This window comes from Rhinoderma darwinii, chromosome 6 (assembly GCF_050947455.1).
Source record: "Rhinoderma darwinii isolate aRhiDar2 chromosome 6, aRhiDar2.hap1, whole genome shotgun sequence".
NCBI lineage: Eukaryota > Metazoa > Chordata > Amphibia > Anura > Rhinodermatidae > Rhinoderma > Rhinoderma darwinii.
In genome coordinates this window covers 122226220-122247131 of record NC_134692.1, presented here as the reverse complement: position 1 = coordinate 122247131, position 20912 = coordinate 122226220, and the positions used below count along the sequence as shown (strand labels likewise).

The following is a 20912-nucleotide window of genomic DNA, read 5'->3' as shown; positions in this document are numbered from 1 at the left end:
CCCGGCTCCCTGCACTGTGTTCGGTCCGGTACTTGCGGCCGAAATACGTCCGTCAATTACGGACGTAATTAGTGTGTGTGCGCACATACCCTAAATGTCGCAGACAGTCAGGGTGCCATTTTTCTGATCTCTTCCCTGTGTAATATGTTGGATTTTGGAATGTAATACGTAGATATGTGGGGTACTGCTAGTAATGTAAGAAAAATGGCAAAACCTACAAATTTCAGACTAAATGAAAAGTTGACAAATGGCGGAGCTTTGCTTTAAGGTGAATGTTCACCTTTTAACACGGCTGCACTTTGCGGGTCAAACATTCTGAGGTGATTCATCTTGTAATAGATCTTTAAAGCGGTTGGTGCTGTGTTTTTCTGATACAGTGATCCAAATCTCCTGTAGTCACCAAGAGGAGCTTTAATGCATTCTGTTTTTAATATGGAGCTCCGTAGCTCTCCCTAGTGGTGGCTGCAGGCAGAATTTCATGATTTAAAATGTAGCTAAACGTTTGACAAACTTCTGACATGTCATAGTGACATGTCAGAAGTTTGGATTGGTGGGGGTCCGAGCACGGAGACCAATCGCTAGAACGAAGCAGCTGAAGCGCTCGTGTCGGTCTGGCTTTTTCCGGAAATAAATGGATCGTGTACGGACTCAATAGAAAGTCTATGTGCCCGCACTCCGATACATCGGCTAGAAGGAAAAAGCCGAACAGACACGAAGCAGCTGAGCGCTCACACGATCACTTCACCTGCTTTGTTCCAGCGATTGGTCTCCGTGCTCGGACCCCACCAATCAAAACTTCTAACATGTCACTAGGACATGTCAGAAGTTTGTCAAACGTTTAGCTACACTTTACCTATGGCTGTGCAGGAGATCTGGAGCTCTGTATCTGTTTTTCTATTAAAATTAATTCACACAGAGTTGCTGAATAATCACTTTTTTTTTATTTATTTTTTTATGGAAAGTCCGATTTTAAAGTAACATTTCGCCTCCTAGAAGGCTGTGTTCACATCAGCTTTGGCCTTCCTGTTGGAGGAACTGATGAATGGAAATCCAAATGGAAACCATAGCTTTCATTACCATTGGTTTCAATGGTAATGCTTCCGTTGCAGTTGGTTTCCGCTTGTTTCCATTCTGTACGTTTTTCCAGTCGACCGCTATTTCCGCTAAAAAAACCGGGAACCTTACGTAACGGAAACAAACTGAAACCAATTGCAACGGGAGCATTACCGTTGAAATCAACGGTAATGCAAACGAAAGCTATGGTTTCCATTCGTCGGTTCCTACGACCGAAGGTCGAACGGAAGGCTGATGTGAACGGACCCTAATAATACTTTTGCAATATCTACATTTGAAGCAAACCCCCCACCCAAACAAACGTATATTTTCTCATGTACTTCCTGTATAAACCAAATTTGTTTCAGGTGGGGGAAGAAAACAAACCACACACAAGCACTTTGCAGCTCCACTGTGTAAGGACATTTATTCCAAAATTGTATCTAAATAATAATAGCGAACTGCACAATGTAAAGCAAAGTTTAAACATAAACGTATAAACCTTGTTAACGTTAGTGCCCCTTTAAAATAATGGGATTAGTCCCAGCCCAGTAGGGACTTCTGATCTGCAGTGTTATAATGCCAGTAAGCTGGGTGAAAGCAGCGTCACATATCAGTTGTCTCAAGTCATTTTGATGCAAATTCCTTTCTAAGCCTTCGCTAGCCCTGAGAATTAATATTCCTTCTTGACCAATGGAAAACCTAGAAAATGGAGGTAGTGCTGCGTAGTTTTTTTTTTTGCAGCTGGTTGACAAGGTGGATCAATTCTTAATTAGGTTCTTATATACATTTTTATTGAAAACAGTTCATTTTAAGGAGGTCATGTAAATAAAAAAAAAGTATGTCAGTCAGACTGGCTGAAATCTAGGATACGTTATGTGCAAATAGCCTACGCCAACTTCTAGTGCCCTCTCGGTCAATCAGTCTTTGCAGGAGCTCATCTTATACCAGAGGGGGGGGCTTATTCAGACAAGCGAATTTCAATAGGGCTATTCACACGTCAAGTGTTTTACGCGTGTGTCCGTTGCGTGAAACTCACTGTATGTCTATTTTGGTTCGTTCTTGCAGACCACGGCGCCCATTGGAAGTCAATGGGTGTGTGTGAAACACGTCGACATCTGTGTGCTGTCCGTGTTTATCACGCACCAGTTGCTAAAGAAATGAGGAAAAAAAAACAATCAGGAACACTGATGCCACACGGAACTGAAATGCACTCCTTTTTTTTTTTTTTTTTGCAGATTGAAACGTGAAACGCTAGTCTGAATAAGGCCTTACTCAAATCACTTTCCTTAGCGGACTGTTTTCATTACATAAAAATGACCCCCTGGTTCACAGTGGAAAAGCCACTATTTTATATACATGAAAAGGGGACTAGGAATGGAATAAACTGGGGCAGAAACATTGAAAAGGAGGGCACCAGGTAAGTTAACAATACATTCTGCATGTATAGCAACATTTTTACCGTGTACCTGAGGGTCACTTTAGCGAAAGTTGGCCATAGACATTGTTTTGGCTGACTGGTCCTCCCTTCCCAGTCAGCTATACAACCGGGGATGGCGTTCCATCATCCTTGGAGATTACTTTATCGCCTGGCTCTAGCCTGCTGATTTTTTACAAAACCTGTATGGTTAAAAATGACAAATTGTCAAAAGCTCAACTTTGGGTCTTTGTTTACTTGGCTGTAGTGTTATACGTGAGACGTGTCACCGGCTGCCCCAGTAACATGCCAGCTAGAGCTGCAGAGGAATTAAAGGAGTATGTGATAGTTTGTCATTTTTAGCCATATGTATGTCGGACTGGGGTTTAAAAAAAATAGAAGGGCAGAAAACCGACATTGCAAGGGTTGTGTGAAATTAGATGCTGTATTCCTGCTGTCTATGGGCTGTCCGGTATTGCAGATCAGTCTAATTGAAATGGATAGTCTGAGCAGCAATACCAGACACTGCCCAAGGACATCAGTGGTCCTATTTCTGGATGAAAGTGTCGTGTGAACCACTTAGTTTCTGTTCACCTTTTTCCAGAAAGCCGATGTAGCAGTGTACGGGCTCAGACTTTCTATTGAGCCCGTACTCAGATTTCCGGAAAAAGCCGAACAGAAACTAAGTGGATTCTGCCGCTTTGTCAGAAGCTTGTACGTTTAGTTACACTTTAAGGTTCCTTGAAATAGACTTGTGGGACAGATGTAATTCGAGGGTTGCCGGACCATGGCAGGAGTATTTTTTCTTATGCATATGCATGTTTAATAAAAACATAGGGGACATATGGCCCTTATGACATAAGGATTGGTTATTGAGCCCTGATCCAACATTCTAGTGGTGAGTCATTTTTAGCAATCATCGTATGACAAACTATACTGGGTCGTGCAGCATTCAATATTATGTACATCATTGGACCAAATAATTTCCCAGTGCGGTCGCAGGCACTATAGAGGTCACGGTACTTACTATGCCACGCTCTGGAGTCATTTGGTTCAGTTCCTTGCATAGCCGCAATTCTTTAAAGTGAAGCTTCAGTTTATCATCATTTTAAGCTCAGAATCTAAGCAGCGCTTCTTAAAGGGAACACGTCACCAGAAAAAGTTGCTATTAGACAAGGGCACCTGTACAAAGCCTTAGAAAGATGAAATAATGGTGGTGGCATATCCACTAAATGTCCATCCAAAGTGCAGGAAAAGGAGTGTTAAATAGGCAGTCATAGCCGGAGGTACATCATTTGACTACGTGGTTTGCTAACCCTTTTAGAACTCACTTACACATCTTGGTTTACCAGCCGTCTTTCTTTTACATATTTTCCATCATAACGTGATGTGTGAGGGAGCCCTTAGAAGGTTAGAAAACATGAGATCGTATAAAGTACAGGTGACCCTTAGGGTATGTTCACACGACAGCATCCATAACGGCTGAAATTACAGGGATGTTTTCAGGAGGAAACCTCCCCGTAATTTCAGCCGTAACGGCATGTGCAGGCGCTTGAACGCCGTGTCCATTACGGACGTAATTGGCGTCAATGAATAACGGCTCCAATTACGCCCAAAGAAGTGACAGGTCACTTCTTTGACGCGGGCGTGTGAACAGACAAACGTCAGCCCATTGCTTTCAATGGGCAGATGTTTGTCAACGCTATCGAGGCGCATTTTTCAGACGTAATTCGGGGCAAAAACACCCGAATTACGTCCGTAATTAGTGCGTGTGAACATACCCTTATAGGAAACTTGTCATTACACACTCCCTTTAATTAAAGAGGCTCTGACACCAGATTATAAATTCCTCATCTTCTACATAATATGATCGGCACTGTAATGTAGATTACAGCCGAGTTTATTTAGAAAACAATTTTTGACAGTTATGACCTATTTTAGTTTTATTCTAATGAGTTTCTTAGACAACTGGGCGTGTTTTACTTTTTGACCAAGTAGGTGTTTTGGAGAGAAGCGTATGACGCTGACCAATCCACGTCATACACTTCTCTCCATTCATTTACTCTGCACATAGTGATCTTACTAGATCACTAGGTGCAGACACATACTCACATATTAATGTTACTCAAGTGTCCAGACAGTGAACAGACATCGCTACCAGCCAGGACATGTCTATTCACAATCCCGACACTTCAGTAACGTTTGTGTGTGACTTACAGCACATTGCGATTACGCTGGGCTGTCATTTACAGCGTAATCTTGCAAGATTACACTTGCTGCGCTGTAAATCCCACACAAACGTTACTGAAGTGTCGGGATTGTGAATAGACATCACGTCCTGGCTGGTAGCGATGTCTATTCACGATCAGGACACTTGAGTAACATTAATATGTGGTGACAGAGCCTCTTTAAGCATTGTGGCCAACCAAGTTCATCCCTGCATGGCACCCGTTTACCCTAGGGCAGAAGGTCACTTTAGCGGAAACTGCGAGAAGCTATCCTGTTGCATAGGCCAACATTCCTGCAGAAGCATTTCAACACGCAGTGAAATCTATGCTGCTACGAATTGCTGCGGTTCTGAAGTGTCTTGAGCGTGAATAGACATTGCCTCCAGGCAGGATGCGATGTCTATTCAGACTCCCGACACTTCGGTAAAGTTTCTGTGGGACTTTATCACACAGCACAGCGGGATCACGCTGTGCTGTCTTTCAAGACCCTTCCGTAAAGTTAATGTGGGTGTATGTGACAGCACGACGAGATCACGCTGTGCTGTGAATACAAATGGACATGAATGGAGAGAAGTGTATGACGCTGATTGATCAGCGTCATACACTTCTCTTTACAACATCCACTTTGTCAAGTTAAAATACGCCCAGTTGGGCATTAAGAAACTAATTAGCATAAATCTAAAATTGTTCTTAACTTGCTAAAAAATGATAGTTTTTCAAAATAAAAACCAATAAAATACAGCACCGATCACATTATGTAGGAGATAGTGCACTTATAATGTGCTGAGAGGGCCTCTTTAAGTAGAAGGGGGCCGTCGCCATGACAGATCCCGCTTGAAGTAGTAATATACATACGACCTGCTGGTGCACATGAAAATTGTGAAAAAAATAATTAGTGTCGTCAGTGCTAGGGATATTGTGTGGATCCAAAAGCACCATCCACATCAACGTACACAACCGAGGCATTCATATATATGCACATTGGTATGGATGGTGATTTGAATCCACATCGTGCCCTTATTGCTGAACTCATGAGAATATGGAAGTAATGGAATCACAGACCTCGAAACTGTAAGTTCTAGGACGGTTAAAAAATGTTAGAGTTCCTTTTCAAGATTAGGTCTCCTTCAGACAGTATATTGTACCGCAGTTTATCTATCCATATGCCGGATATAATACCCAAACTCCCAGCAGATCTACTGAATCACTTACAATGCTTTATTGACTTCCCATGCTGTAAGTGGTTCAGTAGAACCCGTAGGGAATCCGCATTTTACATTTGGAATATAAATAACATGGGTTCAATATGCCCGTGAGGCCTTACATCTGTTAATTCTCCTTTAAATTAAATGTCCACCCTTAAACAGTTTTTTCTTTAATCTATAATTCAGAATTCTGTGTAGATTATTATTTTATTTTTTTATAGTAGTTTAATTTATTTATTTATTTTTACTGGTAAAGTTCCAAATGCCCTTCATAGACAGATGTAAAATATAACATGTTAGATGCCTGTAGCCACCACTAGAGGGAGCTTACTGCATACTGTTTTACATTACGCACTGTATGCAGTACGTTCTTCAGCTCCCTCTAGTGGTGGCTGTAAGCATCCAGTATGTTATCTTTTACATCCATGTCTATACGGGGCATTTGCAGCTCCATATCAGAAAAACAAAGCTCTAACCGCAAAAAAAGCAGCAATGCCACCATTTTATTTTCTACTGTTTAGCGCACAGTAAATATAAACGTTAACTTTATTCTTCGGGCCATTACGGTTGCAGTGATACCAAGTATATATTTTTTTATGGTGAATTAGTTGAAAAAGTAAGCTAATGAAAGAGTTTTTTTTTTTTTTTTGTCACCCTAGGGGACCTGCAGCATCGATCAGTTGATTGCTTAAAAATAAATAGCATTACAATAGTATTTGAACATTACACGGACAGACGCCTTTTAGGCCATAACTCTGGCAGACCTCTGGCCCTTTGTTAGGTCCCCAGCTGCCATAGTAAAAAACAATGGACCACCGATGGACTGACAGAGGAAGCCTAGGTGCTGCAGTTGCTATTGACCATGGCATCTAAGGGGTTATGCAATCCTTTATTGGTCTCTGATAAGTGCCCCGTGCCCAAGGCTGTTCGCAACAGCTTGGGCACTGAGATTGTACAGTGCACCTGTAGAAAGGCTATAACAATAAGTAAAAACACGATACGGTGGCTGTTGAGGGGTTAAGAAATGAATCGGCACAGAATCTTGGACCTAAAAACGACATGGTAATGAAAGGAGGACATTGATCAGGACAGAGGTGTGTGTGTGTGTACGTGTGTACACACACACACACAAAACTGCTAGATGACCGGGAATTAAATTTATAATGGAAAGAGACAAGGGACAATCTATTGTAAAGCATCAACTGCTGCCTGAGACTTTCTGAACGAGCAAATGAAGAAAACCAGAGCAACTACAGGGTGTAATAGGGCCAAGAATTAGAGGTACACAACAAAACAAAAACCATCTGCTTTGGGGGAGAACTCGCCTTCTCTGGAAACGCCTTTACGGTAAGATGCAGCTTCCAACGACTCGCCTAGTCAGAGAAGTTTCAACCTAACGCCTATGCTTCTGCCTGATCCATCACACCGCATCCAAACTACATAGTCCAGAATAAAATAGAGGGAGTGGCGGAAGTGCTTTGTCCTTGTGTAATTCAGTTAAAAGAATACATGGTAATAGAAAAGCAAACTTTTTTTTTTTGTATATAGTTGCGGCATGTCTGCTTAATGCTCGGATATAGATTTCGGGAGGAAATGTGCTCCTTTACACAACCCTACTGAACAGTTTCACAACTCTGAAAACCCAACAATGTAAACACCACTACACACAGTACGCAACTGCCCTGATGAACACAGGATCTTGGAGTAAAACATGACTCCGGCACGTTTTTTTTTTTTTTTAAAGAACTGCATTTTTTTCTTTTGTTCAAAAACCCTCATTTGCCAGATTGGCACTAATGGGATTAACATATATATATATATATATATATTAAAAGAAAAAAAAATTGTAAAATGGTGCGGGACATGGAAATAAGCAGAGTTGACACCAACCAGCTGCCGCACGTCCCACAATGCATTGCTCTGCAAGCTCTTCCCTTCTACGACACATTAATAGGGTTTAAATTAAATAAACGGGTCAACCCCCTCCCCACGGTTTCCCTCCCCCTTCCAAGCATTAAGTTAATTTAATTAGAGCCAGTTAAACCTGAAATATAAAAGGTAACACTTTCTGGCACTGTCAGAAAGAATATTCCTATTTTTAAAAAAAAAAAAAAAAAAAAAAAACCTAAAAATCACCAAACGGTAAGAAAGTGCCTGAAACATGTTACTAGCATTTAGAGCCCTTTCGAATTCAAGGCAGAAAAAGGTGTAAAGTAGTTTAAAAACACAACAAAACAAAAAGATGGATTCTCCATTAAATTTCCAGGGAAAGTCCAGAGTTTACATTTAATGAAGGTGATGGGGATGCGATGGTCGCACTGTGCCAAGTCTGCTCGTCTGCGCTCGTATAATCTGTGCCTGAAGATCTAATACATTTGGTTTCCTCATCCTTTCTTCTTCTCCCCATTTCCCATTCCACAAAGGTATCGAAGAGACTTGGCCATGCCTCATCCTCGCTGTAGTTGCTGAGGTCGGGTCCAATCACCTGAGTAAAGTTTAGGAACATGTTCCATGTGTCCCGGGAGATTCCCTTGATTCCTGAGGGGTTCTCAATAAGGAAGTCTAACCACTCGTCCAAAATGAGGGCTTGGTTTTGTGTGAACACTAACTTCCAGAGGGCGATGGCTATATCCCGGTGAAGTGACCGCTGCCCTTCTTCGGAGTCCAGGCCAAACTGAAAGGTGAAGCGATAGAGATCCTTAAATTTATCTTCCTGCTTGGCTTCATGCAAGAGGCTGGGAAATTGGCTGCAAATCCCTTCGATGCTGTCCGCATTTAGTGCCTTACATCCATCGAAAAACTCTTTCCTGTATGGAGAAGACAGAAAATTAACAGTATTAATGACTTGTACATATTTGACTAGGTTTTTTGTTTTTGCGATTTTAATCATTTTTTAAATTTACTTTTATTAAAAAAAATGTTTTGACTTTTTACGATACGGGTGCTATGTATCCTGTATGAATAGAATCTGTATCATTCTCAGTCGGGTCAGCTCGGCTGAGAGCGGCTCCTGTGTCTCTGATCGACTGAGATGTGATCGACATGCGGTAGATCCTATATTGTAAAAACATTTTTTTACTCAAAGTAAATTAAAGGGCTAAAAACAAAACGTTGATTTAAAACGAATAGGCAGAAGCGCTCGTGTGAGATCTGAGCTACTTCGTGTCTGTTCGGCTTTTTCCGGAAATCAATGTAGCGGCGTACAGATCACTATGACATGTCAGAAGCTTATTGAACGTTTAGTTACACTTTAATAAAAAAGGCACAAATAATGTAGGTTATTTAACAGCAACACCATCACCAACTGGTAACTGCCAGGTTGTGGGTGACAACTTCTCATACATACTCATCATCCTCCTCCTCCTCCTCCTCCAAAGCTGGGTCATTGTAGAGTAGCAGCAGTGATTTGTGAGGGTGGTATTTGCGGGTCTTTGCCGATGACAAAGTCTGGTCTTGGGAAGTCGTGCAAGGAGCTTCTCCTCAAAACGTAATAGAGACTAAGGGCTAGTTCACACAGAGGTTTTTGGCCCGGAAACCGCATCATAAAACTTCAAAAATCGCCTCCTATTTATTTTTTGGCATGTGTTTTCACACACTTGAAGCACTTTATTTTTTTTCAATGTAATTGATGCGTGAAACACGGACAGCGCAACGCTGTCCGTGGTTTTCAGGCACCTATTGACTTCAATAGGCGACTAGGTGCGTGACAACGCACCAATATAGGACATGGAGTTTCACGCAACAGACACGCTGCATGAATAGCCCCATTGAAATCAATGGGTCCTTGTGCTGTGCGTTGTTGATTGAAGCTCGTCTAAGGAGCCCTAAAGTGACAGGATGTCCAGCGCTGTGGTCCCATTTATATATTTACAAATAGGACAACAGCCATTTCTGCAACTAACATCCCATGACAAGAAACCTTTAGGCTACATGCACACAACGTGGAATTTGATGTGGAAAATCCACATCAAATCCTCAGATAAACAAGTTGTTACGCAGATAAAATCTGCACTGAATGTTGCATTTTTAGGTGCGTTTTTTTTTTCATCCAAACTTGTCAGATACAATTCTGAGATGGAAACACAAGATAAATGGACATGCTGTGGATTTTAAAACCCTCACCATAGGTCACTTTACATGTGGAAAAATTCTGCAACGTGTAGATGAGATTATTTTGCTGGTACTGTATTACAATGCGGATTTGCCACAGGAAAATTTCTGCGGCAAATCTGCACATAATGTGCATGTGGCCTTAGAGTATTACAAAGCACATCATTTCCTGTATACACAAGTGATCCCAGAACCATGGCCTTAAAGGCCGCAGATAGACAATGTTGCCAATATCCACCTTTGCAACCAATTTTTTATTATTGCTCCAATGCATCTAAAATAAATTATTAAGCAACTTTACAAATAGTCTTGATTCAAAATCTCCTATGGTTCTGTCTATCGCTCCTATGCGTCTCCATGGTAGGGTTGGGCAATTAATCGAAATTCAGCGCAATTAGTCGTTGTCATCTTGCTAATTTTGGTTTTAGCAATTATTTTTCCCCGGTTTAAACTGTATCTGCATCTTCAGGACACAGATAGTGGAATCCAATGGTAGAGCAGTGGACCATTCATTATGTATCGCTGGACGCGAGGCAGTGACGTCATCGCGCCTGTCTGTGCTGAGCTGCACAGACCAGGGGGATCTCCTCCACTCGTCTTTGGAACGAGGTTAGGTGAGTATGTATGTTATTATTTTTATAAAGTCACTATTGGGGCAGCTGTGGAGGCATTATACAGTGTGGGGGCAGTTATGGGAAACTTTATACTGTATGGGGTGCATATATGAGGGCAGCTATGGGGGCATTATATTGTGTGAGGGCAGCTACAGGGGCATTATACTGCACGGAAGTTAGTTATAGGGGCATTATACTATGTAGAGGCAGCTATGGGGGCATTATACTGTGTGGGGCAGCTCTGGGGGCATTATGTGTGGGGATAGCTATGGGGCATTATACTGTGTGGGGCAGCTCTGGGGGCATTATGTGTGGGGATAGCGAAGGGGCATTATACTGTGTGGGGAGCACTATGGGGCAAAAAACTGTGGGGGCAGTGTCAGGGTATATTATATACAGTAGTATACAGCAGGCTCGGGATAAAAATTATTTAAACGGCGTAGAAGACAAATAGGGGTGTGGCCTAAATAATCGTAATCGAGCTTACTTGGTCAATTAATCGTGATTTTGATCATAATTGCCCAGGCCTACTCCATGGTTACAGACTACAGACAAACCCTTTTTTTGTCTTATCCTGCAAGACTTCTTCCCTTCCATCTGTCTACAATTGTTTGCTCACCTTCTGAACCTTTGTTAGTATGGAGTAGGGGACGGGTGGAAGACAATAGGATCAGACAACACAGGGATGGTTTGTAGTCTGTGGTCATGGAAACACATAGTTGGCTGTAAAAAGAAAAGGATCGACGTTTGATCGGACTACATGGGTGGGAGGCCAAACTCAACATGATTTGATAATTTTGGATACAACAGCTTATTTGCCTTAAGAATGACCAGTTGGAATAAAAGTGTTCACAGTCCGATACTGGTCAGATGAGGTCAGTTTATCTTTAAAGGGATTTTCCAGACATCAACATTTATTACCTATCACTACATCAGTACCATCAAAGCAATGAGGAAAACTAACCTAGTAAATTTGCACATGGTGGCAGCTTGAAATTTCCATGCTAAAACTAGCACTCTAAATTCTGTAGGGTCCACACACAGATCATTACAAAACCGTTCCATGCCTTCTTCCAAGATGGCATCTTCTCGTTCATCCTTGTATCTCCTAAACAATTCTTCAATTCTCTGCGCGGTTGACACCTCTGCTCCCATGCCTGCCTCTTTCTTTGCATCACCAGCAGGCGCCTGAGGAGGACTGGGCTCTACTGCGGCATCTTGCGTTTTCTTTGTTCCATTGACTAAGATGTCCCCTGAGGCTTTCCCACCTGCTGACGTGTGTTCTTCTTTGTGTCCTGAGCTTCTCTTATGGGACTTGTTAGACTCCCGGTCACCATTTTTGCTGCCTAGTGTGGATGAAGGATTCTTACACTTTGTGACACACTGGCCCATGTTGAGTGTGTCCAGTTTTAGAGCAGTCCGCCTTGTACCAGACACCGTCTCAACGGATGTTCGATACACGTCAACATACCACCATCCCGAGGAGCTGTCTGACCTAGAAATGGGACAGAAAACAAATAATATAGTATTTAGGGAAACATAAATGACCCCCGTAGCACAAAGCCAATTCTGAATATGCCGACAGGTTCTCTTAAAACAATCTTTTTTGCAATTACATCTCTTGGCTCCATCAGGAATTGAGAAAATGATCGGAATAAATCAATACATTGTAAGTGTGAGAATACGCGGACAGGAGGTAAAATGTCAACTTTACTGGACATTAATATTAATAAATTACTACAATATGTGAAGCTAAATGAAGGTGGCCATAACAATATCAAGTGATACATATTTATAATTGTGCTGTAATGATTTACAAACATAATATATACTCACAAGCGTACACAATACATCAACCTGAATACAAAAGGCGGGTGGAATTTATAACATAAAATGCATTTCCCTAATAAAAATTATGGCAATCATGGTGTGATCTGGGAGAGCAACCGGTGCCCTGCAAATTCATCAGAATGCAGACTGCTGATTTTAGGATCCTATACGGTCTACAGAGCAAGAGATGTAGGCCAATCAGCTGAGAGGACGTCTTTAAAATTTGACATATACAGCGTGAGCGCTCACTTGCAGCACCAGAAATATGGGCGTGAAAAATCTTACATTTTATATAAATTTAATTTAAAAAGTTGATCGTTTCGGCTGCAGCTCCTATGGAGACCTGTGTCTCCATGGTAAAATAATACCTGCAAACTTACCTGGGGGTTGTAAGAGATCAGAAGCACATGTCTGCGTTCTTCAAAAACAGTGCCACATCTGTCCACAGGTTGTGTGGTATTGCAGCTCAGCCCCATTCACTTCAATATTATGTAGTTAAATTCTACAGCTCCTATGCAGACCTGTGTCGTCATGGTTACAGACTACAATCTAATCCTGTGTAGTCTGATCCTGCAGTTATACCCTCTTATATCTGTCCCCTATAACTTCTTAATAAACTACGAAATGTATGTTACTAAGAAGTAATGGACAGATGGAAGAGAGTATAACTGCAGGCTCAGACTACACAGGGTTTGTTTGTAGTCTGTTGCCATGGAGACACAAAGAAAAAAAATATTAAGAAAATTTGCAAAGTTGCTTCATTATAGATGCATTGGAACAATAAAAAAAAGTTTTTAGAAATAGGTTACGAAGGTAGACATAGCCTTTAATATGTTGCAAATATTAACTCCTTAGCTGATTTCTCAAATCTAAGATGAGGTGTTACAGAGCAGCGGACAAGTTTTAGGGGTGCAAGCACCTAGACTCAGTCCAGTTGTCTTTGATAACATCTACTTAATAAATCTAAACGCTGAATGCACCAGTCCTGGCAGCAGAAACATGACAGAAAGGGGATTGTATATAGAAAAACACTGCCGTTTTCTGCCGAGAAAAACAGTGTCCCTACACATGAGCTGACCAGAGGGCTAGCCGTTTACGCTCTTATACCACATTTCCTAATAAAGGGAATTCCAGGAATTCTTAATGCTGAACAGGTTACAAAGAAGCGGATTCATGCTCAGAATTCGGCATGCATCATGTCTCACAGATTTCAAAACAGGGCTACGTAAAACGAATTATTAACTTTTCACAGAACAGCCGCTCCAGCCAAGTTTTTTTTTTTTCGTTGTTTTTAGGAATTTTCCTTTATAAAAACTCTAAAATATGGAAATGTTATTGCTCCCCAGTATTGGAGTGTAATACAGTGAACTAGACATCAAAACCTACTTGGATTGAGCAGCTCTAACTCCGGGATCCTTCACACAGTTTTCTGCTCTGTCCATTATACAAAAATGAGAGCAGATCTCAGATAGAAAAGTGGAGAATCGCTTAACAGTTCCGGAAGCATTTTTTGGTAACGGTCTGGAGCAACAAGATGATTTTTTTTTCGGTCTGACACGTGTGCCGCTGTAAAAACTGGAGTGCATTAGATTCTACCGCACAGGTATTTTTTCATGTACATGTCCTCCATTTTGGTACCAAATGAGATATATATATATATCTCATATATTCAGAGGTTGCTTTATGATTGCTTGTTAGCAAGACAGATTGGAGTAGGACTGCAGGATCAGACTACACTGTATTTATTTGTAGTCTGTAACCATGGCGACACGAAGGTCTCCATTGCAGCTTTAGACGCCATGATTGTGTTGCAGAAATTTCTGGGACTTAAAATCAGTTCCTCTCATCTGAATAGGGTGGTTTCTGCAGCAAGAACAAAATCTGTAGCAATCTGCTGCATGTGCAGGGGTCTTTAGGGTACAGTCACAGGCGGCAGATTGTTCCACAAATTTTCTGCGACTGAAAATCAGTTCCATTCACCTGAATGGTACTTGCAGAAATCCATGCACCTGCTGCAGAATCCACCCTTTCAAATGAATGGAATGGATTTTCAGTTGTACAGATTTCTGCAACAAAATTTGCACCCTTAGGCCAGATTCAGACGAACGAGTGCAAACTCGGACGTGAAAAACGGCTGTTTTTCACGTCCAAGTTGCACCCATGCAGGTCCCCTTTTCACAGATCTCCAGACTTGAGTCTATCAAAGGATCCGTGAAAACCGAACAAAAAAAAAAAAAGGGCATGTCCTATTTTTCAACGGACCCTTCACACCGTCCGTTGAAACAACGGCCGTGTGAACGGCCCCATTGAAATACATGTATCCGTGTGACGACCGTTGTTTTAACAGCCGTCAAACGGACTTATACCACGGTCGTCTGAATTCAGCCTTAGACGCAAGTGTGTAGGAAATATTTAAAGGGTAGATAAACGTTAAAAAAAACCTGACATGTCAAAGTGATGTCAGAAGTTTTGATCGGTGGGGGTCCGAGCATGAAGACCCCCACCGATCGCTTAAACGAAGCGGCAGAATAGTTTGGGTGAGCGCTGTGTAGCTTTGTTTCTAATTGGCTGTCCTCGGAGCGGTATACGGGCTCAATAGAAAGTCTGAGTCCGTACACCGCTCGCTCAGCTAGGCGATCACAAACGAAGCTGTACAGGGCTCACCCGAGCGCTTCTGCCGCTTTGTTTTAGCGATCGGTGGGAGTATCAGTGCTCATCAACTAAAAATAACAGGGTATTGGTCCTGAAATTAAAACTGAAACAACTTTGCAAATAGAGGATAACTAAACTTTCAAAAAACTTTTGACATGTCATAGTGAAGTGTCAGAAGTTTTGATCGGTGGGGGTCAGACAGACTCTGTAGGGATTGACAAGGTAAATAACGTTATTGAAGCTTCAATGAAAATAAAATCATAGATATTATTGATCTAAAGTTAAGAGAAATCTATAATTTGCATTAATATCCTAAAACTGGCATATAACCAACACAGAGAAAACAAGCCCTTCACCCTCACAGACACCGTGAAATAGCAGCCTGGTAAGGCCTTGTTCACACAACAGGGATAATTGGCCGGAAGACAGTAGTTTTTTTTTAATGGCCGTCACATATTCACACGGCCGTTTTTTTTAATGGACTGTCTGAACGGCCTAAAAAAAATAAAAAATGTCCTATTTTTGGCCCGTTTCCCAGATCCCTCAATAAACCAGTCTATGAGGGAGCCGTAAAAACGGGTCTCGCACGGGTGCAGATAAAGCCTTAGTCCAAGTGACAAATAACAACATACTCCAGAAAACATTGATCTTTAGAAAATATTAGGGAATTGCTTATACAGCAACTCCCTAATAGGTTATTAACTGAATTACTCTCCTTCAACAGTAAGTTTTGGGGATCGTCCTTCCCCTAGATGCCCTGCACTATATATTTTCGATTAGCCGCTGCTGGCAGGTTATATATTATGGAATGGTTATTGCGTATGTTCACCAAAGCAAACATAAATCTGCCAGAACAAGCGTCCTACGGGTCAGGAAACGTTCTCTGCGGACAGCGGTTGATCCTCGGTAGTTGCATACAAAACAATGAGTTATGAAACAACCAGACTCTGCAGATCACAAGGCAGAGTTTAAATATCGTATCTTAAAAAGGAATTTTCCGGTGTCATTTTTCCCTTCCAGAGATGAACTGAAAAGAAAAACATTTATATAAATGAATAAACCTAGTCTTAAAATACCTGTAGTTATCAATATGAATGAATATAAAAAGCACCGACGACGGGAGAAATGGTCTTCTCTTGGTAACGGATTACATCTCATGCGCTGACAGTCCACGGACTCCTGGCCAATGCAGAAAAGATGCTGCAAAATGACCAAATCCATCACCCAGTCTACAGCTTATTCATAGAGATTGGTGCCAAGCCACCAGTTCCAAGATCACCAGTAAATGTAATCAACCTGATCATGTGTGGCGATACCCTGTCTTACTACCTGGATGCCGCAGTCGCTATTGTTCCTATGCCCGCACCATGCCATGGACATAACTGTAAGCCTATTTGTGGGAATATACTGCTAAAATGGACATAGTTCCGTCCATTTGTGGGAAGGGGCTACCGGAAGCCTGTGACGAACGCCATAGAGTAGCATCGTCACCCACAGACTATAATGGTATCCATTTAACGGATGTCATGAATAGGGTCATGGGAGTTCGTGAAGTATTTGTTTAACGGATACCATTATAGTCTATGGTAATGGACGCCACTTTTAGGGCATTACAGCCTACGTTGGAAAAATACGTGGGGAGCTTTTCCCGATGTATTCATCAAACGTAGAGCCAAAACATGATGTGAACAGAGCCGAGGACATCTTTTCATATGATTAAAGGGGTTGTCGCATCAATGTCTGCTGGGTTAGGGGTCTCACCCCTCCAATCACATGGCAGCAGCATAGAGATGTATGATCCGCTTTTTCCTGGGGTATTAACTTCAATTTATATAAGAATCCATACATGTCATGCACATTAACGTCTTATTCACACAAATGTATTTCAAGTTCGTGTGCCGTCCGTTTAAACACACACTGACCAATACAATTCTATGGGGCGATTTACACATCCGCGGTTTTTCGGTTTGTCTCCATTGCATGAAATTCCCAACGATTTGCAGACGACATAACAGCTTTACCAGACCCCGTAACCTCCCTCAAAACAAGTTTATTTGGTACTGTATCATATTATATGGCAATAAATCATGAACGCTGGGCCTAAATACACAAACAGAAACTAAGAATATTATAACTCCACAGTTCCCGTCCACGCCATTCCCCACCTAGTAATAGAACTTACATCTTCAATCACATCTCTAAGGCGATGTTCACACCTGCGTTGTGTCATTCTGGGAATAATGGAAGCAAGGGTACCGTTACACCACCGGAACCCATGGACTGTGATAGGTTCGGGGTGTCCGTGGTTTTACCGGAGACAATAGCACAGCATGCTGCTCTATTGTCTCCAGTAATCTCGGCCGGATCTACAACGGAGGCCCCTAACAGAGACCCCAACGCAGATGTGAACGAGGTCTATATAAACTTTAAACTACTCATTGTACGAAGACAAAGATAACTTTATTCATTACTTAAATTTAAATCTTTGTAATCTGGGAAAATAGTTTTATATAAAATGCTCATCCTACCCAAAGTACAATATAAGATCTGTACAATATCTGTAGCTCGTCCAACCAACTCCTATCACAAATAACCACGTTTATATGGTCAGGTAAAGGACTGAGAATAATTTTACTGCCTGAAGATAGAACGATTAAAATTAAATTTATTAAGTTGTTTCATTAAAATGAGCCATCTTAGCCCCAAATAACAATATAAACAGGCTCAGATAAAGTGGTCAGTAATAAGGAGAGGTGTGCTGATGTGATAGTATAGTTGCAAACACCAAGCACCACCTCACCCCTCACGATATATTCTACTGACACACCTCACTGACTGACAGACAATCCAACGCGTTTCAGTGCCACATACATAAGTGACACATCATCAGGGATTATCGATTCAATTCGGTATTGTGTTAGATTTCACTGTTAATTCAGCCGGTTAGCACGATTGTGTGCTTATTCAAAACCTCCCGGCGCGTGTACGACACTAATGCCTTGGGTTGTCTGTCAGTCAGTGAGGTGTGTCAGTAGAATATATCGTGAGGGGTGAGGTGGTGCTTGGTGTTTGCAACTATACTATCACATCAGCACACCTCTCCTTATTACTGACCACTTTATCTGAGCCTGTTTATATTGTTATTTGGGGCTAAGATGGCTCATTTTAATGAAACAACTTAATAAATTTAATTTTAATCGTTCTATCTTCAGGCAGTAAAATTGTTAATTTACGGAACGGAATACTTTATCAGTGTGTATATTCAACAAAGGACTGAGAATAGCATTAAAAACTATAACAAAAACTTAAAGGGAACCTGTCACCAGCATTTTAGCTATAAAGCCAGCAATACCTGGTGAAAGTGGGTGAAAAATCATTGTCATCTAAGCTATAAATATGTTCTAAGTGAGCTCTGTAGCTTTAGTATTCCGTTTTTCAGTGGTCCCACGCCGTATGCAAATGAGCAGAAAAGAGTCAAATCTTCATCTGAAAAGAGTCAGGTTTTCATTCCTCCAGCATCTCAGAGTGGACTCCACCTCCTTCTTTTTGATTGATAGCTCCTTAGCCAGTCAGGGCCGGACAGGTGGTGGCAGTGGGCGTGGTTAAGAAGCTGCATCCCAGAGGGCAAAATAATTACCATAAAAGGCGGGAAAAGTTTAAACAACTATATTTACTGACAGAGGAGGACTTCAGGAAAGAAGAGAACAGGAATGAACTCTGGACAGCTGCGGCCATTGAGGGGTCAGGTGAGTTTAACAGGTAAGATGTTGATGACAGGATCCCTTTAAAAAGGGGTTTTCCAGATTATTTAAAAAATTGGCAACATTGGGAAGGATGAAAAAAAAATATTTGAAAAAAAAGCCATTGCTCACCTCACGGATTCCCGTCGTTCCAGCGCCGCCGCTGTGTATTAACATAACTGCAGTGGTGATGTGCTTCTATACCCACAATATCACTGCAGCCAATCACTGGTCTTTTAAAGGCTGTATAAATGTGCAACTTTTATATATCAGGACTAACAGGTCAGCAGGACTAACGGCTTCGGTGACAGCGGGTCCTGCGCGCCTCTGACACGCACAGGATCCACTGATTACATCAAGTTATAAACTACATTACAAATATGATAAAGTTGGTACCGCACCCCATACAAACTCCAAAATCTACCCCAACGTGTCCGCCAGATGCTACATTCCACAATTTTTTTTGGGAAACCCTCCCCTAGGTCCCTTTTGCTCTTATCAATTCAATACTTTATCTAATAATTAAACAAAATTGTATCTTTACACCTGAGCTTGGATTGGGAAAGGCTACAATCCCCAGGCCTTTCAGGACCACGTGATGTCATATCCTATTGTCCGCACTCTCCTCCCTGGCCCAAACGTGGAGAACATCAAATATTCCTACATTATCCGATATTTACAAAAAAAACGTAACAGAAATGACCATTATGAATATATTGAAAAATGTCATAAAAAGTGGTTCTGAAGGAAAACTCTAAACTCATCGACCCACTTCATTTTTACGCTAAAGACTTGGACTTCCCACATTGAACGACTCTTCCCTTCCGAGCGCCCCTTTTACTGGTGACCGACGGTTCATATTCTGTGATTTGTTGTTAATGTTCTTCTTTGGTTAAAAATTATGAAACTTTTCTATAATCTACTAAATCTATTACAACAAAAAGCCTTCAGAAGAAATAGGATTAAATGTGCCGTTCTAACCGCGTAACTCAATCATCTAACCGTTTCTCATATAATTCAACCGCGCTTTACTTGATCCATTAACCCCTTCCAGCCGCAGACATTTTTCGTTTTGCCTTTTTTAGCTGTCGACCTTCCAAAAGCCATAACTTTTTTATTTTTCCGTAGAAATAGCAATATGAGGGTTTGATTTTTTTGCGGAAGGAGTTGTAGTTTTTCATGACACCATTTATTAAACAATATAATGTACTGGGAAACCAAACAAAAAAAACAACACCTTTGTGGGGTGGAATGGGAAAAAAAAACCTGCGATTCCTCCATTGTTTTTTGCGCGGCGTTCACTGTGCCAATAAATCAACATGTTAAAGAGGCTCTGTCACCAGATTTTGCAGCCCCTATCTGCTATTGCAGCAGATCGGCGCTGCAATGTAGATTACAGTAACATTTTTATTTTTAAAAAACGAGCATTTTTGGCCAAGTTATGACCATTTTCGTATTTATGCAAATGAGGCTTGCAAAAGTACAACTGGGCGTGTTGAAAAGTAAAAGTACAACTGGGCGTGTATTAGGTGCGTACATCGGGGCGTGTTTACTACTTTTACTAGCTGGGCGTTCTGATGAGAAGTATCATCCACTTCTCTTCAGAACGCCCAGCTTCTGGCAGTGCAGATCTGTGACGTCACTCACAGGTCCTGCATCGTGTCGGCACCAGAGGCTACAGTTGATTCTGCAGCAGCATCAGCGTTTGCAGGTAAGTAGCTACATCGACTTACCTGCAAACGCCGATGCTGCTGCAGAATCATCTGTAGCCGCTGGTGCTGATGTGTCCTCGCTCGTCTGACACGATGCAGGACCTGTGAGTGACGTCACAGCGTGATCTCTCGAGAACACGGCTGTGTCTGCACTGCCAGAAGCTGGGCGTTCTGAAGAGAAGTGGATGATAATTCTATGCACAACGCCCAGCTAGTAAAAGTAGTAAACACGCCCCGATGTACGCACATAATACACGCCCAGTTGTACTTTTACTTTTCAACACACCCACTTGGACTTTTGCAAGCCTCATTTGCATAAATACGAAAATGGTCATAACTTGGCCAAAAATG

At 41.6% G+C, this 20912-nt stretch overlaps 1 protein-coding gene across 4 annotated transcripts in view; it reads right to left on the bottom strand.

Annotated features, from left to right (window-relative positions):
* Positions 1-5303: 5303 nt before the first annotated feature.
* DCUN1D3 (defective in cullin neddylation 1 domain containing 3) overlaps positions 5304-20912 on the bottom strand; it is a 30774-nt gene continuing 15165 nt past the window's right edge. For 3 of the 4 annotated variants that reach the window (XM_075830240.1, XM_075830238.1, XM_075830237.1), the window contains 2 exons: positions 11592-12122; positions 5304-8710 (listed from right to left, as the gene is read on the bottom strand). In XM_075830240.1, coding sequence (XP_075686355.1) covers positions 8158-8710; positions 11592-12019 — 981 coding nt within the window. In that variant the 5' untranslated portion in view covers positions 12020-12122 and the 3' untranslated portion in view covers positions 5304-8157. Of the gene's footprint in view, positions 8711-11591; positions 12123-12837; positions 12914-20912 lie in introns of those variants that run through there. The other variant, XM_075830241.1, reaches the window with a different exon arrangement.